This window comes from Talpa europaea, assembly GCF_964194135.1.
Source record: "Talpa europaea genome assembly, chromosome: 13".
Lineage (NCBI taxonomy): Eukaryota > Metazoa > Chordata > Mammalia > Eulipotyphla > Talpidae > Talpa > Talpa europaea.
The window spans coordinates 11,506,072-11,523,521 of NC_140080.1; the positions used below are offsets into that span (position 1 = coordinate 11,506,072).

Genomic DNA, 17,450 nt, shown 5'->3' on the forward strand with positions numbered 1-17,450 from the left:
AAAACCAGGACCATCCTTAACAATATTGTCCTGGTCCTGGGATGTTTGTTTTTCCCAGTGGAATTGGTTACATTCCCTTGGTTGTCCTTATCTCTGAAGCCTCCCTAAATTCTTCAGAGGTCCCCTCCTGCACTGTCCCTAAAACTGCCTAATAACCCTAGCTTGCCCTGTGTCTCACGACTACACTGGGTTTCGTGCACTTTGACCTTTTCTGAGAAAAACGGGCCAGGAAGAACAACGCTTAATGATATTATTATTTTTTTTTTTTAGATTTAATCTTGTATTTTTTGTAATCAATTTTCAGTATCTTCCAATGTGTCTGTTCTAATCGATGTGATGCTTTTTCTTACTGCATCTTGCATTTAATTGAAGTGTCTTAATTACACCGTCCCTTTCCAACACCGCCCTTCCCAGACAGCTTCACCCCTTCCTCTTCAGGTTGGGGCTCTTTCTCCCCATCCTACCCAGCTCTTGTTATCGGTGTAGGGAGAATATTAAGATACACATAGAAACGGTATCGTCAAGCGTGGTAGGAAATTGCTGGTGACTGGTTAAAGAAATCAAGGAAAATAAGCAGCAAAATCCAGAAATGTAACCTGTGGATCTATCTAGCACTCAATTTGTTGACAAAGTTAAATACGCACGTAAATTATATGTGTGAAAAATGGCCAAAATGACTGAAACCTTACTCAGATGGACTAGTCTGTTGTGTGGCTATTAAGACAGACCTAATGGTGTTGACTAAACCGGTAGATACGGTGGTTCGTAACCCGATTTAAATGCAACCTGGATTCGGTCATCACAATGTTAGCAACGGTCTATAGGAAACTATGGCCCCATCCGCTAAGGGCTGGCAGGGTCAGATCTGCGATCCAGTCCTTCCCTGCTCTAGCACACGTGCAGTGGGACTCACACAGGGGCAGGATCAGAGGGGAAGTGTGTACAAGGAGACAAGACAGAAAACAAAGTAACTTTCAAGGTCATGACTGATTTTGTTTTCCAAAGTCCTTTCTGCTCTCCCTTACTCTTGTTGCTCGTAGCCACACAGGCGTGATCAAACCAAAGAGAATCCCTGCTACCTCCGGAGAGAACCAGAAGGGACTGACCCATCCGCCTCCAGCCATCACCAGGCCTGCTACGCCCCGAGTGGCAGCCACTCAAGATGCTCTGGGAGCAAGAGAGGACGCAGAAGACACAGCTCAGCCCTGGCCCTCGAGAATGCCTCGCAGTGGGGAAAATACCAGAAGTGCACGAATAAAGCCAACAAATAAATCAACACGGGTCTGACAGCACAACGTGTGAACTGCCAGCAGCTGTCCCAGTGGTGTGACATGAACACGAGGACTCTCCCAGGAACGGAGACACCAGGCGCTGCTGAGGGAGAGAACACGCCGTGGCCGTCGAGGGTGCGGACGTGGCCGGGAGAGTCCCAGCAGGCCAGCGGCAGCCGGCGGCAGTCAGCGCTGCACGGGCGGGCGGCTCGCCGCAGGTTAAGAGTCTGAGTCAGCACGAGCGACGCCTGCAGAGGTCACGGCAGTGTCTCTCCAGGTGCGGACGCCACAGAGACACGGGGAAGTGACCTTTCAGTGGGAGATATCCGTCATGAAGGCAGCTGCAGGAAGCTAACGTCCTCACGATCAATAACATTTCAATTTCCTCATCCTAAAATCATACTGACCCTATCCGAAATTGATAAGGGTCCACAAGGCAGGAAGGCCAGCCAGGACCAGGATGCTCAGGGTGATGTGCTCCAGAATCAGAGGAACAGTTACTCCAACGAAAAGGCAGGGAGATGAATCAGACGTGGAGGAGAAATACCATGCACTGGGAAACATTCAAGAAAAGGTAAGAATAAAGATGGGTAAAGAAATACCGAGCAACTATCTTCACACCTGACACGTCAGTGCTATCTGTGAGCCAATCATCAGAACAAAGATCACAGCCTGGGTTCCGGCCAGGCCTTCTCAACAGAATCAAGCCTCGCTTCCAACATGGGAGAGCTCAGGGACAGAAAGGAAGGATTCTGAGACTCTGTCCAGATGTGCGCGGTCCCGTAACCAGCAAGAGGTAGAACTGAGATTCACAGAGACCTTCTGATTCCAGCAATAAATGGCGTTTTCATTCCATTAACAGAGAAGGCTTTTTAGAAGTGAGCCCTATAGATTATGCTGGCCAAAAATAGTCAGAAGGAAAAAGATAAATACCGGATGGTCTCACTTATATGTGGAAGATGGAGAAACCAAACAAAAGGTCAAGGAAAAGTCAAAGCTAGCGAGCGGACCATAGAACCGAGGCGTGCAGCAAAGAGGGGGGGCTGTGTCGACACAGGGGGGGAACAACACAGGGTAGCATGGTGGTGGTTCACAGGTGATACAGTGGCAGGAGAATTATGGGGACTACAGTGATGCAGGACAGAAAAAAAATGAATGGGAAAAAAAAGGTGAGCCCTATAATCTATAAAAGCCAAATCTGACGGGGTGATTTTTTAGAAGATTTTTATTTATTTATGCATACAAGAACTGGGATGTAGGCCAGAGGTGGGGGGGTGGTGAGAGGATTCACCAGAGACAGAGCAGGGAACAGAACAGGCAGACTGACTGAAGTACACTGCTGAGGGAAGCAGTGGGTGAGATAGGAGAGGTCTGCTGCACCACGTGGGTAGCTCCTGGGCTGGGGATTGAACTCAGGCAGCTGTGATTGGTGATAGCTGGACAGCACTCAGCCTTTAACCCCTGGTGCCACCAGGGAGGCTCTGATGGGGTGATATAACCCTGTTGAATTTGACCTAAGAAGGGAGACCTGTCATGCACCCTACACCCAGGTGTTAAGAAGAGTATCTCTCACACACACACACACACACACACACACACGTGCTTAGACACAACCACACACCGATGCATGTGCGACTCTCACAAGATTCCCACAAGGGAAGGTCATACCATTATCCCCATTTAGCAGATTAGGTCACCGAAAACCTGAGAGATTAATTGCCCAAGGAAATAAGAGCTGCGCACTAGCAAAGCAGACGCCCCTTCCTCGATAGCTGCTTCTCCTGTCGCTGCTCATCCCTCCACCCAGCGTTCCCCACCCCCATCTCCTGCCCCTCCTGTGCCCCTTTGCACACCCTGCTCTGTTTTAGGGGTCCTCTCCCCTCCTCTTTGATCCGATGCTTACTACAGGCTAGGAACCCATGCAAAGTGCTCTGCATGATGCTAATCTTTCCTTCCAAATCTTGGAAACTACCTAAGTGGCCCGTGACAGAGGGTGGGGTCAGGAAGCCTGGTCCCCCACACGATGGAACGTGTTCAGTCACGAGGAAAGATGAAATGCTGCCCCTCAGGGGGGAACGGAAGAAGGAGCGTGAGGGAATGATGAGCAGCAAAGCCAGCGCGCTGCCAAGGCCTAGGACCAGGTGGTTCGCCAGTGGAGGGTGTGGCCAAGCAACATACGTGGAACAACGAGCTCCTGCTAGGAAAGGAAGCCAGCTTTCTGAGGCCAAGAGGGCGCCGGGAGGGAGACAGGGCACGAGGGGCCTCGGGGACGGCGGGGGGTAAAAACCCTGGGTAGACATGAGGTGACGGTCTCTTCATCGGGGAAATGGCAGAATCCCTACGGCACATTAGCATCCCCAAGTCTCGCTCACACACACACGGTCACCCCAGTGCATGTGTCACGCCTGCACCCGCGCGCACTCACGCTTTCCCGAAGGCCGCGTCCCTACCTCGTGTTTCATCTGGAAGTTCTGCACCAGGTTGAGGTCCGTGAACATGCGGATGGTGCACAGGGCCGTCTCCAGGTCAGAGAGTTCGAAGTCGCTGAAGCCGAAGTCCGTGATTTTTAGGGTCTGGGCAGACGGCACCACAGCAGCCTGAGGGACGAGAGGAAATCGGGGCGGGGGAGGGTGTTCATCCAAGCGGCGCTAAGGCTCGGGCACGGCCCCCCTGTCCCTCCGGTCTCGCTCCAGGCACAGGTGTTTAGGGAGGCGCCCCCCGGCCTCGTGGGCTGGGGCTCCAGGGCTGCGCGGGATCACGAGAGCACTGGATCAGGACCACCTTAGGAACCGGAACCAAGCACCAGGTTCCAGGTACAGAAACGCGAGCGCTACCAGGAGGTGCCTCTCCCCGGCCACGGGAGCCACGCTGGTTCGCTGGTTCGGGCCCAGCCCCACCGTCCGCCCAGGGCCCGTCCTGCTCGGCCGCACCTGGGCCACCCGGAGACCAGCCGGACTCGGAGCCGGGCGCCGAGCACACCTGCCTGGTGTCCCTGGTCCGCAGACCTGGGCCTGCCTCTGGGGAAACCTGTTTTGGTTTGGGGAGGGACATGTGTTGTTCATATAACACGCTAGTGGTTTCATCATCAGCCGGCACACACCCGCGATGTCTCAGCTCCACCTGGCTCGTCTTCAGCCGCGCTCCTGTGTCTCCTGCTGCTCCGGCGCAGCTCCCCCTCTTGCAGCAGCCGGCTCTGCGAGGGCACCACTTCCACCCAAAGAAGGGCCGCGTGCCTTCCAGCGCCCCCAGACCCAGGAATACCGGGTCATTACAGCAAGTTCGCTGTCAGGCCATTTCCCCCCTTTGCCCCGGCTCCGGCCACACTGGCGTGTCAGGCGGGGCAGACCTTTGCCCCGTGATGGCCGTGCCGGCCGCTAGAGGGTTCTGACGGCGGTTAATGTGAGTGCTTAGGAGTGGCCAGGCGGGATCCTCAAGCCCTTTACACCGGTGCATCTGCCACCACCAGGGTCGGCAAGTCCTGGTGTGAAGCTTCGCCGCCTCCCAGGAGGAGGAAGCCCGTCCGCCCCGGGTGTCAGGTGCATTCCAGCTGGGTTGCTTACTGAGGATTTTTTTTTTTAAGCCACCAAATTTGTGATCCCATTTAAAAACTGGGAGAATTTAGCCAATGGGGGGAAAGAGACTTTCTGATTCTCCAGTGAAGTCCGAGGACACGGAGACCCAGTCCCAGGAAGCAGCTCTGGCTGAGGCCACGGCGTCGGCTCCTGAGACTGACCTAGCGCCGTGCGATGCTGCTCCTCTACCTGCCTGCTGGGGCCCCAGGGGCGTCAGAATGCCCAAGACCCCTACTTGACCACCCCTTGACCCTGCCCCTGCCAGCACGTGCACTGCTTTCGCCAGAGGGGGCTGCATCACCGCATGGGAAGAGGCTTGAACTTCAGGTCGAGTTTTGTCCTCGAGGCAGAGAGAAGCAGCCCCACCTGAGCCAGGGTCACTCTCCTGCCTCCTGGTCCCTTGACTCCCTCCCCGCGCTGCCTGAGGAACACCCTGCACGCCGCTCCTCGGCTCTCCCGCCGCCTTGGGTGAAGTGAGAAGGTCAGAGTAACACAATCTTCCAGAGTGACCTGTGCTCTTCCCTCACACCTGGGGGACCTGCTCATTCTCCTGCGCGCCTTGACCTTCACGCCCTCCTTACGCACCCCGGCCACGTCTACACTCTCCGTGCACGTCTGTCTTCACACTCCAAACTAGGCCTCTTTTCCCAAGACAAACGGACAAGAACATATGGATTCTGTTAAGTCCATTCCATCGGCGGAGGGGAGAGAAGAGCCTGCGAGTTTACACAAAAGGCTCCTCTGTGTTGACAACAGCCGCCAACGCCAGAGACGGGGCGGTCACCCGGGGGTGTCGCGAGTGTGGAGGTGGGAGTAAGTCCATCTTTTTAACTGAAGGCAGATCACAGCTGTCTCCCTCGCACACCTGCGAGCACAAAGAACAGATTTTTTTCCCCCCCTCAGGGCTTCATTATGGGAGCAACAGGAAGTTTCCCTTGCTTCCTTCCACAAAGCCTGGAGGGGAGGCTGCAGGAGGGCGACAGCAGAGGTGGCTGCTCCCTGCACCCTGAGTCTCCAACTCTCCACCGACAGATCAGCTCTTTCTCTGCAATTCAGCCTCCCCGGCTGGCCCAGGGGGCTCGGGCAAGTGCCTCCCTTCAGAACCTGGTGGCGAGGGACAGAGGGCGGGAAAGCCCAGAATCAACGATGGACAAGCCCTGAGGAAGTGAGACGCCCCGTGAAACGCGCCGGTCACCGCTCCACTGGCCCTCACGACTCAGCCCGCGGCGGTGATTTAAATAAAACACGTTGCCTGTAATTCTGACCATTTTGTAAGGAAACATTCACTATTTTTACTCACAGCGAGGAATACAGTGCGTGGCAGTCCCGAGAGAAGGTCAGTCTACACAATTCAGGAGTCACAGCTTCTCCTTTCAGTTGATGGTTTGGTGTGTTAGACTTTGCAAAGGGAGATTTCCGACCCTGCTCTTATTCAGGCGATAATGTAACATTCCCTTGAATTTGGTGCTGAAGAGAGATTATGGCTGAATAATGCAACTCAAAACCCCTAGAACTAGGCCACCACCTAAGCCAGCGACACCACTGATTCCACCACAGAAGAGCACGGACCTGCGAGTTTTCACAGAAACACTCAAGATATTTTAGTGCTTGATTTGAATATACCTTAACACTGCTAGCGTCGAGAGCTTCAGTTTGTGTCAAATTAACCAGAGACGAAATGCAAACAAACAAACAAAAAAAACAAGCCAACAACAACAACCAACACACAAAGCTCATTGGTTTAAAGATTCCATTTGGGGCCTCCCCGGTGGCACAGCGGCTGAGCGCTGGGCTGTGAAGCTGCCCGCAGCCTCTGCAGCGCCGGTTCCATCCCCAGCTGCTGGGCGAGGTCCCACATGGCGGGCAGACCTCTCCTGCTGCACCCGCTGCTCCCCTCAGCAGTGTATTTCTTCATCAGTCTGCCTGTTCTGTTCTCCTATCTGGCTCTGGTGAATCCTCTTACCTGCCCGTGCTTCTGACTGTACCCAGTGCTTGTATAAATAAATAAATCTTAAAAAAAAAAAATAAAGATTCCATTTGGCAAATGGTTCAGTAATAGAACCTCATTTTTCTTCTGAGTTCTTTAACTGTAACTGCCACTCACATCTGAAAGAGGGGGAACCTATATTCCTAAATCTTACATAGTGTTAAGAGGCAACGTGCATAGTGTTACTTAGTGTTAAGGTGCTCAATAAAATATATATATATAATAAAATATAATAACCATTCCATGTGAGTGGTCAACTGAAGGCTCTCAAAGCAATAAAGAAATTGGGTCACCCCTGGTTGGTCTTGAAAGGAAATTCGTCATTTAAGTCACCTTTTAATCACACTTTCTCATGCCTGCACCCCTTTTCACCATTCTTATAAAAAATTAAGAAAAAAACAAAACCACCTTTGGGAGTGCAGTTCACTGGGAGTGGAACCACATATATTTTGGGGAGCAGTACTGGGTTGGGTGAAGGAAGCCAACCATAGACAGAGTTCCAGTAACAAAGCATGTAAACCAGGTTCTTCTTCAGCAATCATTAACTGGTAACTATTAATGACGATGATGTTGGACTACTCAGGAGCAACTAGCCTACTGGAGATGACACAAGTAACACTGATAGTTTTCTAAGTGCAAAAATACAAGCATGTTGGCACTTGGCACAAGTGATCCTAATAGCATGATGACAGGGAATGTGAGGACACGATAACCCTATGTGATCACTAGTGATGGCTAATCTTATGGCCCAATTATACCTGCTCTCTGGGTATATCCCTGATAGTGTTTCTGCAGGAGATTAGCACTGGAGTCAGTGGACTTCCCAGTGGTGGTGGGGATCCCTATCTACAAATGTGTCAATGGAGAAGAATTCTCCCTGCCTCTTGAGTTAGGAACGTTCATCGCATCTCACCAGCTGCCCTGTCATCAGGCCTTCAGAGACAAACTGAGTTACACATCGGCTTTCTAGGGTTCTTCAGCTTGCACAAAGAGGACTGCTGGATTTCCCAGCTCTGAAATCACTCAAGCCAATTGCTCAGAACATTCTTCGGATAGCTGGATAGATGGATGGATCGATGGATACACAGATACACAGATATATGATAGATAGGTAGACAGACTAAGGATCGATCCATCCTATCACTTCTGTTTCTCTGGAGAACCCTGACTAGTAAAGTCAACTAATTTTCTGAAGTCAAAGAGACTCCTGAACCTTACCAGTGCCTAACTGATAAGGACAAACAACAACCCTTCTTTTGTTCAACTGTTTCTCATTATGAAGACCACTCACACAGGTAATAGGACACACAGGCTCCCTTTTATGCAAGTGAAGGGAAGGTGCCTTCTTGCTCACTCAATCATACATTTATAAAGTGCACAGTCTCCTTGGAGCCCATAATACCTGTGTTCACAGAAAATAATACACTTTGGTAAGGTATCTACAATGATCATTTTAAAATTATTGAGCTTCTTATTTTTGGTAGATGCCTCATGAAAAGGTCTATATTTAGCTGGTGGCAAAGTCTCCAGTAACCTCAGGAGAAAATAAAGATGCGCGGCTCCATGCATATACAATTTGCTCAACTGTATGATCTTTATGCAAAAAAGGTCACACAACCATCAAAGGCATTCTGCTGCCTCAGTTCTCAAGTGTCAGATCTCAAGAGCCCAAAGACCAATTACAGCAAGGACTCCTCACAAACGAACGGTGCAGAAAAGGCTCTTATTCAGAAAGCTATTTAGTAACCTAAGTCTGAAGAGAATGGCAGCCACTGAACCTGGTCTTCCATAAAATGTCAAATTCTTCCCATTCGCCTCAGTATTTTGCAAAGGTATTTTGTTACATGACTCCTTGATATTTATTCAATTCAAGCCACAAATGTGAGGAGGAGAAGAGAATGTCTCCAGTGTTCCACTCTTTCAGGAAACTATTTTCAGAGCTAAAATGTGTCTGAGGAGTTGACTGGCAGCTACAGTCAGGTATCCAGAGTTCTCTTCTCAGTCCTCATCACCGCCCACCTACGGGGCTCGCTTTTATGGAGAGCAGTCTGGGTCGAGGTCTTTGAAAATGGCTCATTTCAGCCATCACACTCGGCCGTACAGCAGGCTGCTGTCTCCCCACTCCTCTTTGAACACACAGAAAAATGTGTTGCTCAAAACAGAAAAGCCCAGATAGCGTTCCAGGCTTTTAGAACTCATTTGTCCCTGAGACAGAAGTGAATACAAATATAGATAAGAAATCTGCTTCTACAAAGGAGGTAAATATTGAACTCAGTATGTGGGACCAAATCTTATCAAGAATTAAGTGAGCAGGCACAGCACGACTGAACTTGGATAATTTCTTCAATTACTAAATAAACATGCGTTATGAGTTTTCCTTCTAACATTATGTAAGTGGAATCCTTTCCGTATCAACAGGGAAGAACCAGACTATTAAAAAAAACTATGGTAATGAGTATACAGTTTTTCACAATCTTATAAAGAAGGCATGCAATGATGTGAAGATTTTATAAAATACATATATCCCTATCGGTAAAACTTAGAGTAAATTTATAGCAAGGGAGACTCAAATACACAGATCTAGTTAACATCTAGCTGGTACAGAAGCTGAAGAAAGGTGGCACCATACTTTGGAGCTACTGTTACCACTGGCAGCAAAGAGAGGTTGGCTTGATACATGAAAGCAGTAAAATAAAAAGAATATATTAAGTCTTGCCAGTGTGAAAAAGATATAGCCCAGCTAATGTTCCAGATATCAATAAAAAATGAACGCTGTCAACTGATGGTGTAAGGAAGTCCACACTATCTCAGATCTTTTCTAACACTGTTGGAGGAAGTGTACCTCAATGGATGCCACAGTGAGCAGTGATCAAGATCAGCCCGATGACCTTCAGGATAAACTCTTCTTTGTTATTACCCGCTCCAAAATTTCCATTTATAATTTGGCTCTCTGTATAGATTTTCCCAAGAAGTGGGGGTCTGTTTTGATTCTCTTGATCACTATCTAGCTCTCCAACACTGACTTAGGTGGTGTTGGTACCTGGATCCACCCTAGTGACTATTCACTTCAGCAAAAGCCTAATCAAGAGGCTTCATGTATGTGACTGGTTGACTCTGAAAAGTTCAAGCCAAGGTAAAGGATAAGGCTGTCCTAGGAAATGCTACCTAAGTGTTAGACTCCTCCCTCTGTCTCTACTTCGATGCAGAAGACCCTTGTGGATTACAACAGGATTTCCCTGTGCTGTTCGATATATCATCTGTGACTGAAGAAAATGCTGTAAAGCAGAAGCGATCAAGGCTGAATTGAATCAGCCCTGATTCCATGACAACACTGAGGGGCTTGTTTTAAAAAACCAAACTAGGGGCCTCCCCGATGGCGCAGCGGTTGAGCGCTGGGTTGCGAAACTGCGCGCGGCCTCTGGAGCGCCGGTTCGATCCCCGGCTGCTCCCCGGCCACCAGAGGAGGGTCCCACATGGCGTGCAGACCTCTCCTGCCGCCCGCTGCTCCCCTCAGCAGTGTACTTCGGTCCTTCTGCCTGCTCTGCTCCCCGCTCTGGCTCTGGTGAATTCTCTCACCCTCCCGCACTTCTGACTGTACCCAGTGCATGTATAAACAAAACAAACAAACAAACCAGCAAACAAATAAATAAAGCATGCCTCTATAAAAAAAAAAAAAAAAACCAAACTAATACGTATTTATTTACTACTCTCTGAACAGGAGAGGAAGCAGGAAAGGCAGTCAAAGATTTAATTTACTTAACAAATGAACACTTACAGCCTTTATCTGAAATTCCTAACATTTTAATAACCAAAACCAAGTCAGCTGGAGTCCGATCATTGTTACCACAATTACTTGTGAATAAGGATCAATGAAAGGTATGTAAGTGATTAGGTAAGACCCTTTATCTGATAAACCCAATTTTACATCAAGAATATAAGTAAGAATGTGATAAAATTCATGACAAAGGAGACATTGGGGCAAGAAGAGACTCTTTAATAAATGATGGTGGGAAAGTGGGTGGTGACCCTCTATAATGGATTACAGGTCTTGTAAGGCCTACAATAACTGAGAAGAAAACACTGGATTAATGTTTCATGACATCAACAATGAAGATGTTTTGAATACCTGACCCCTTTGGTGAGGGAAATAAAAGCATAAACTAAACAACTGGGATTACCTCAAATTGGAAAAAAAAAAACTTATTGTAAAAGAAAATATAAGTAGGCTGAAAAGATCCTACAGAATGGAAGAAAATATACACGTCACACAACAAACAAGGAGGTACTAACCAAGACATACAGAAATTAAATTCCACTTAACAATTTAACAATAAAAAAAAAACCAAACTCGACACAATAAATAGGCAGCAGAGCTGAACAGACAATTCACCAAAGAGCATGTCCAGAAGGCCAGTAGATGCAGGAAAAGTGTCCGTCACTGCTTTTAATAAGGGAGACACAGGTCAATACCACAGTGAGACACCCCCTCGCACCGATGGGATCAGCATATATCAAAAAGACCCCCACCCAGATCATGCTCAGCGAAATAAGCCAGAAAGAAAAAGAAAAATACCGGATGGTCTCACTCATAGCAGGAATCTAGAAAACTTAAATAAGGGACCAGGAAAATGATTAACTATAAGAAAGAAAAAAATCAAAATCGACAAACAACTATGAACCAGAGACACACTTTGGGGGCGGGGCAGGGAAAGGAGGGATTGGGGTCAAAATCAGGGGGTTGTAATTGTATGGGGAATATAAATAAAAAAAAAAGACCCCCACCCAACAGCAAGTGCTGGAGAGGATGCAGAGAAAGAGGAATCCTATTACGCTTTTGGTGGGAATGTAAGAGGGTACAGCCATCGTGGAAAGCAGTCTGGGCTTACCTTAAGACACTGAAACTATAAATTCTGGACGACCCAGCAATCCCACTCTTGGGCATCAATCCCAAGAACGTGAAACCAACAACCCAAAAGGGTGTATGGTCCACAATGTTTTCAGCAGCCAGGACACAGGCACAACGTGAATGCCCAGGGCTAGGAGAGGACTAGGATGACCAACCAGCTGGAGGGAAAGAGGAATGTGGCCATACACAGCCACATGGAAGGCATTTGAGGGAACTGGGTGTAGTACAGAAAGTCAGAATACTTGCAGATGATTTGACAGAGCAAAATACTGATGGACACTAATCGAGGGTGTGAGGTTTCCTGTGGTTAAGAGGGAGAAAGGGAAGAATCTGAAAGAATGAAAGCTAAGGGGTAGTAGTGGGGATAAAATGAGAATAAAGAACCAACTTATAGAAATATGAAAATAAAAGATTTGGACAAAAAAAAAAACACATGTAAAATATGGGGGGAAAGGAATTTTGAGCTCTAGCAACTAAATTACTTCGGTACAACTGGATAACTTTTCTGGACAGAGGCATAAACATTTAGTGTGAGTAAGGACATTATTTAAGGCTCTTAAGGATTAAGGTTTAAAAATAAAAGTGAAGAAAAGATTTGACAGCTTTTAAAGCTATTTTTGGTTTTAAGTGGAGATAAACAATCAGACAAATGACAAAAAGCAATTTTGGTAATTGCTGGATTATGCAGACACCTGTGTCGCTGGGGCTGTGAAGGAATTTGTATTAGGTCAACAGCAAACTAGAGCTGAAATCAATTGCTGAATTCAAACCAATTTACATGAATCACTTGACCTACAAGCTAAGTAACCCTAATGTCTCCACGCAGCTGCCAGAAAGCTCTTTTCCAAATGGAACAACAGATGGTTTTGAACAATACCGCAAGATAGCAATTTTCAGTTATTCCAAAGTGATTTTCCCTTGCTAATATTATAAACATAATTGAGAAAAGAATTTTCAGATTTTTCTGAAAGACTATCTATGCTATTTTCAAAGTGAAAAACAAATAGCCTGGTGTTTTTTATTTAGCATTGTCTGTAGAAACGTCTGTTTGCTGGTTTTCATTTATCGAAAACAACACATGGCAAAGTATAACCTTGCTCTGGTTTTAGAAATAACAATAACCCCACAGGGCCTGCAAGAACTTCAAAATTTATCTTTCCACGTAAGAATTTCCAATTCATCGTATGCATCCACTTCAAAGCTAGATCCTTCTAGGAGGAACAGACAGATGGGTCCATGAAGGCTGAGGAATCTTGATGTCTGGGTAAATAATTCAAATACCGCTCATTCCTTCAAATGCCACTACAGACACATAAAATGAACAATTCTATACGAGGCGATACGAGACTTAATCTTTCAGGTGAAATCATACAAGCGCCCTACACTGTTCTCGGAAATGACTCAGTCTCCTACTCCAGGATTTCACTGAGAATGTCTCTCAGTCCCCTCTCCCCTTGCAGGGCACATGCTCTCCCCAGCGCCGTATGATGGCGTGTGGGCTCTGAGTCCACACTGCCTGGATTACTACTGGCTCCATCACTCATGTGAAGCCGAATTTGAATCAGACTCCATCTTATTCCCACCTGCACTGCTGAGAACTGAGCGAGCAGCTCAGTGAGGGCTAAGCACAGCCGCACCCAACAACTCCCAGTTTCCTCCTGTCCGCAATTAGGAAAGAACAAAATACCAACCACACTGCTGGATGTACACACACGTGTACACACATGTGTACACACACACACCCACACCCACCTCCCGTGTCTGGAGACTTTTGTCAATCAATTATAAAAAGACACAAATGAACTGGAAAAAACAGATCAAAACAAGTGACCCAAACTCCTATCACTTCCCTGCTTGACTTTTCATTCTTGCTGGTGGAACCCGTGGAATGATGCCGTGTCTGTGGCCTGGGGTCACAAGCCCTACTCTGCAATAAATGCTTTCTAGATTATACTACAGCCTGATTATTTCTCCGTCAGCACTTACAGCCTGGGAGATCATGAGTAGGACAACCTGAACTCTCCAACATTCCAATTCCACCTTACAAAATGCTAACAAACACAGGCCTGACAAGGTTGCTGTGGATGAAATACACTTAGCGAACACACACAAAGAACTTTCAATCTTTAAATGCCGCCTTCTGGGCCGCTGACAAGGTATAAGGCAAATACTTAACCAGTGAAGCTGTTATTATCATTCTATTCCTTTTGTATGGGTCACACTTTGTCTTTACTGGTCAAGGTCATTTCAAGATCCAGAGCTCTCCAGTCTTGTACCCTTTGTCCAAGAACATGTTACCTCTCTAGCTTGTGAGCAACTCCAACTCACAAAAACAGACCAGAACACTCAATAAAAAGCTTCACAGGCGTCACCTAGCACCCATCCACTTTTTCCCTTCTACATGGAAGAGGCATTTAAAATATTCACATTAAATTAATGTTTAAAAATTAATATGACTACTACTTAATAGAACCGTATTTTTAAAAGCTGACTAGACTCCTTTCCTCTTACCTTCTGGAGTTTCACTCCTGAAGTGCATTCTGAACAATCACCCCATCACGGCAGCTTTGCCCGAGTCCTTCTACTTCCTAGCCTTCCTATAGCCACAACCAGTACTGCCTGCCTTCTTGACAGTGGTCCACGCTGCCCTCTGAGCCACTGACTAGGCCTCAGCCGGCTGTCCTCCCTGACGAGCATGTCCCATGATTTCAGCAGATAGTCCAAGAATCCACGATTTAAGGCCCAAATGCCCCCTCCACTGCGACCAGCAGCCCCTCGTACCTGTGGAGCGGCCTCTCCTGACAGGTGACGTCCATCTCCTTCCACCTCAATCACACAGTGTCCTAAGCCAGACCTGTCCCCTTCCCTTCTTAGTAGATCCACTTCTGTCACCTAGTGGCATCATCATTCTTGGAATTACAAAGGTCAAAACATTAACTTTAATGAAAAATGTTTGTGAAGTAATGCTGACTTAAAACATTCTACAGGCTTCAGGAGTGTAGATTATGATTCTACATCTGTATGAACGCTATGATCATCACCAAAAATCTACTCTCCAAGCTCACCATACACCTGATTCAGTTTATCCCATTTATCTACTCCTCTGTCCCCTCTCCCCTTTGCTAACTGCCATTTGGTCAAAACAGTGGAATCATCTTTAATCTCTCCCCTTAACAGGTCATAACAGAACACACGGTGGTTATGAACATGGACACTAGAGGTCACGTTGCTACCCATTTCCTGCTGGTGTGGCCCTGAGCAAGTCACGTGGCTTCTGTGGCTTCGGTGTGACCCTCGTAACAGTACTTTCCTGAGAAAATGTATGCAAGGTCACAGGGGACTTAGCATTTGGCAAGATGCAGTGATGATGACAATGACATAAACTCTCTCGATGACATGTCCACAACCTCTTCATGAGACCCAGACTCTTGTCACGTGTCAATTACTGACCCAATCTATGTTGTCTCAAATTAATGTAAACTGAGAGGCTGACCTAAGTTGCAAGTGTAGGGAAGTGCTTCAGATTTTCATGAATTTCAACCAAGGCAATCTCTATCCAGACCTAGAGCAATGACGTGCCTTCTCACAGGAGACTAAGAATGTAATGGGATTTCAGGAACTGACCTTATTTGAACCCAATTTCAAGGAACACTCCATAAGCCATAGGGTCTGAAATTAAAACCACTCTGTCGGCGAAGAAGACCTCTCCTGTCTCGCCCGCTGCTCCCCTCAGCAGTGTATTTCATCAGTCTGCCTGTTCTGTTCCCCGCTCTGTCTCTGGTGAATCCTCTCACCCTCCTGCACATCTGGCCTATACCTCCGTTCTTGTATGAAAATAAATAATTCTTTAAAAAAAAAAATAAAACCACTCTGTCCTCAAGAACGCAGAATAGGTTACCAGTAACACACTATAAATTCTCTGTTGTTGTTAGGCTAACCAAACAATCACACTGAAGTCACCTGTCTCCACTTCACCAAGAACGGAAACCTAAATTTAATTTTGACCAAAGAAAGATGTAAAGATTATGGTAATTATTGGAAACATTCAGAATCATATAATGTCTGTCGATACAGATGTGATTAGTGACTGGCCCTGCAAATAAGTAGAGTTGATTAAATGTATGAGTTCATCTCAGTATTCCCCGCATTTGATTAAATGTCTAGAGACCCACGACTAGATGCAGGTACCCTGAGAAAAGTGTGTTTCTGTTATTCATCAGAGGTGTGCGGTCATTTCACAAAGAAAGAAGGGAATTACCGCCAAAGACTGGAGCTCTTGGGTCTCTTCCTCTGCAGCCGTGGCGTGGTAGGACAGCACCTGCCAGAGGAACAGAGGGAGGATCATGAGAGGGGACTCAGTACCCACTAGCACCCCAAGCCTGTGCTCTGCTAAAACTTCTTGGAGAATCACACCCACCCCTCAGAATATCAAACCTTGTTTGTTTTTTTCTTCAACAGAGACCAAATCCCATGTTTACATTCTACTGCTTGTTTCAGAAAAAAAAAAAAAATGACACTGTTCACAAAACGCTCTCAAGTTTTTTTACGCTGGCATGTTGATATGACAAGCACATTCTTTATAAGCGGTTGCCTTTGACTCAACATTGGCAGAAACTTTGTATTGAATTTTTTTTAAATGCTTCATTTTGTTTGTGTACAGAATTAGGAAAGAAATCTTTGCATACACTGACATTTTAAAGTTGGTATTTGGGAAGGAAATATTTCAGAAGTGGCTCTTAGAGGCTTTCAGCTCTGCAGGATTCACAGAGGAAAAACGTGTAGGATAAAATGTTGTCCAGACTCAGGGATCCCTTTATGCTACAGGGTTCAAGAGCTGAGAAGAGTGGAGCTGGCAGAGAAATGTGCCAGGAACAGCTGAGGACACTCAGTACAGGGCATCTCCTGACTTGGTGAGCTGCGAGCTCACACCGGAGAGAACAGGGGCCCTCAGACCCAGCTTTCATTTCAGCACATGCTGTCACCCTGCTAGAGTTAAGAAGTCTGGCTTCCTACCTTCTCAACACTGACCTTGAGAATTCATTCCTATTTAAGTGATAAAATGATGACACATTTTATATTTTAGATATTCTTTCCAAACAAGGTAACAGGTGGATTTAATTTAAAATGTCAATTATATTCTTCTTTTGAGATGACATTAGTGTATAACACTGTATAGTTTTCAGGTGTACAGTTTATAATTTAATAAGAATTTTTAAAGTTTTTTTTGACAGAAAACAAAACAGACAGACAAAACCTATGTGTTATACAATAACAATAACAGACTTGTGTGAAAAGTGGTGGTTTCCACTGGTATGTAAACTCAAAGTCTTTTATTTTACATAATGCCGTAGCAATTTCCTTAAACAGTACAGTGTACCATCTTGGTCATGGCAAACCTTGACAGATAATGTCTATCTTTCTAGCTCTTTAGGTTAGGTATGTATTTGACAGGGCTTGAGAGCAAAGTTATCGTATCCAAAACACTAATTACCTCTGGGCTCAACTAAGTAAGAATACACCGGGGTTTACGTACGTTTTACACCAGACTACCAATGCATCCGTGACTGGCTGAGACACATTTGTACTTTTTAAAGTCAATTTCCCTAAACTGGTCTCTGATATAAGCAAGTTTCGTGTTATATGAAGTGAGTATTATCAAGCAGTGAGTGAAAACCCTCTGGAGTGGGCCTGGCCCATCTGGGTAAGTTAGGCCT

At 46.5% G+C, this 17,450-nt stretch overlaps 1 protein-coding gene across 1 annotated transcript in view; it reads right to left on the bottom strand.

Annotated features, from left to right (window-relative positions):
- Positions 1-17,450, bottom strand: part of PDE5A (phosphodiesterase 5A) — a gene marked incomplete at both ends in the record, with an annotated part of 113,575 nt that overhangs the window by 20,464 nt on the left and 75,661 nt on the right. Inside the window, 2 exons of the mRNA XM_084252122.1 lie at positions 3,722-3,868; positions 15,995-16,054. Coding sequence (XP_084108248.1) covers positions 3,722-3,868; positions 15,995-16,054 — 207 coding nt within the window. The remainder of the gene's footprint in view (positions 1-3,721; positions 3,869-15,994; positions 16,055-17,450) is intronic.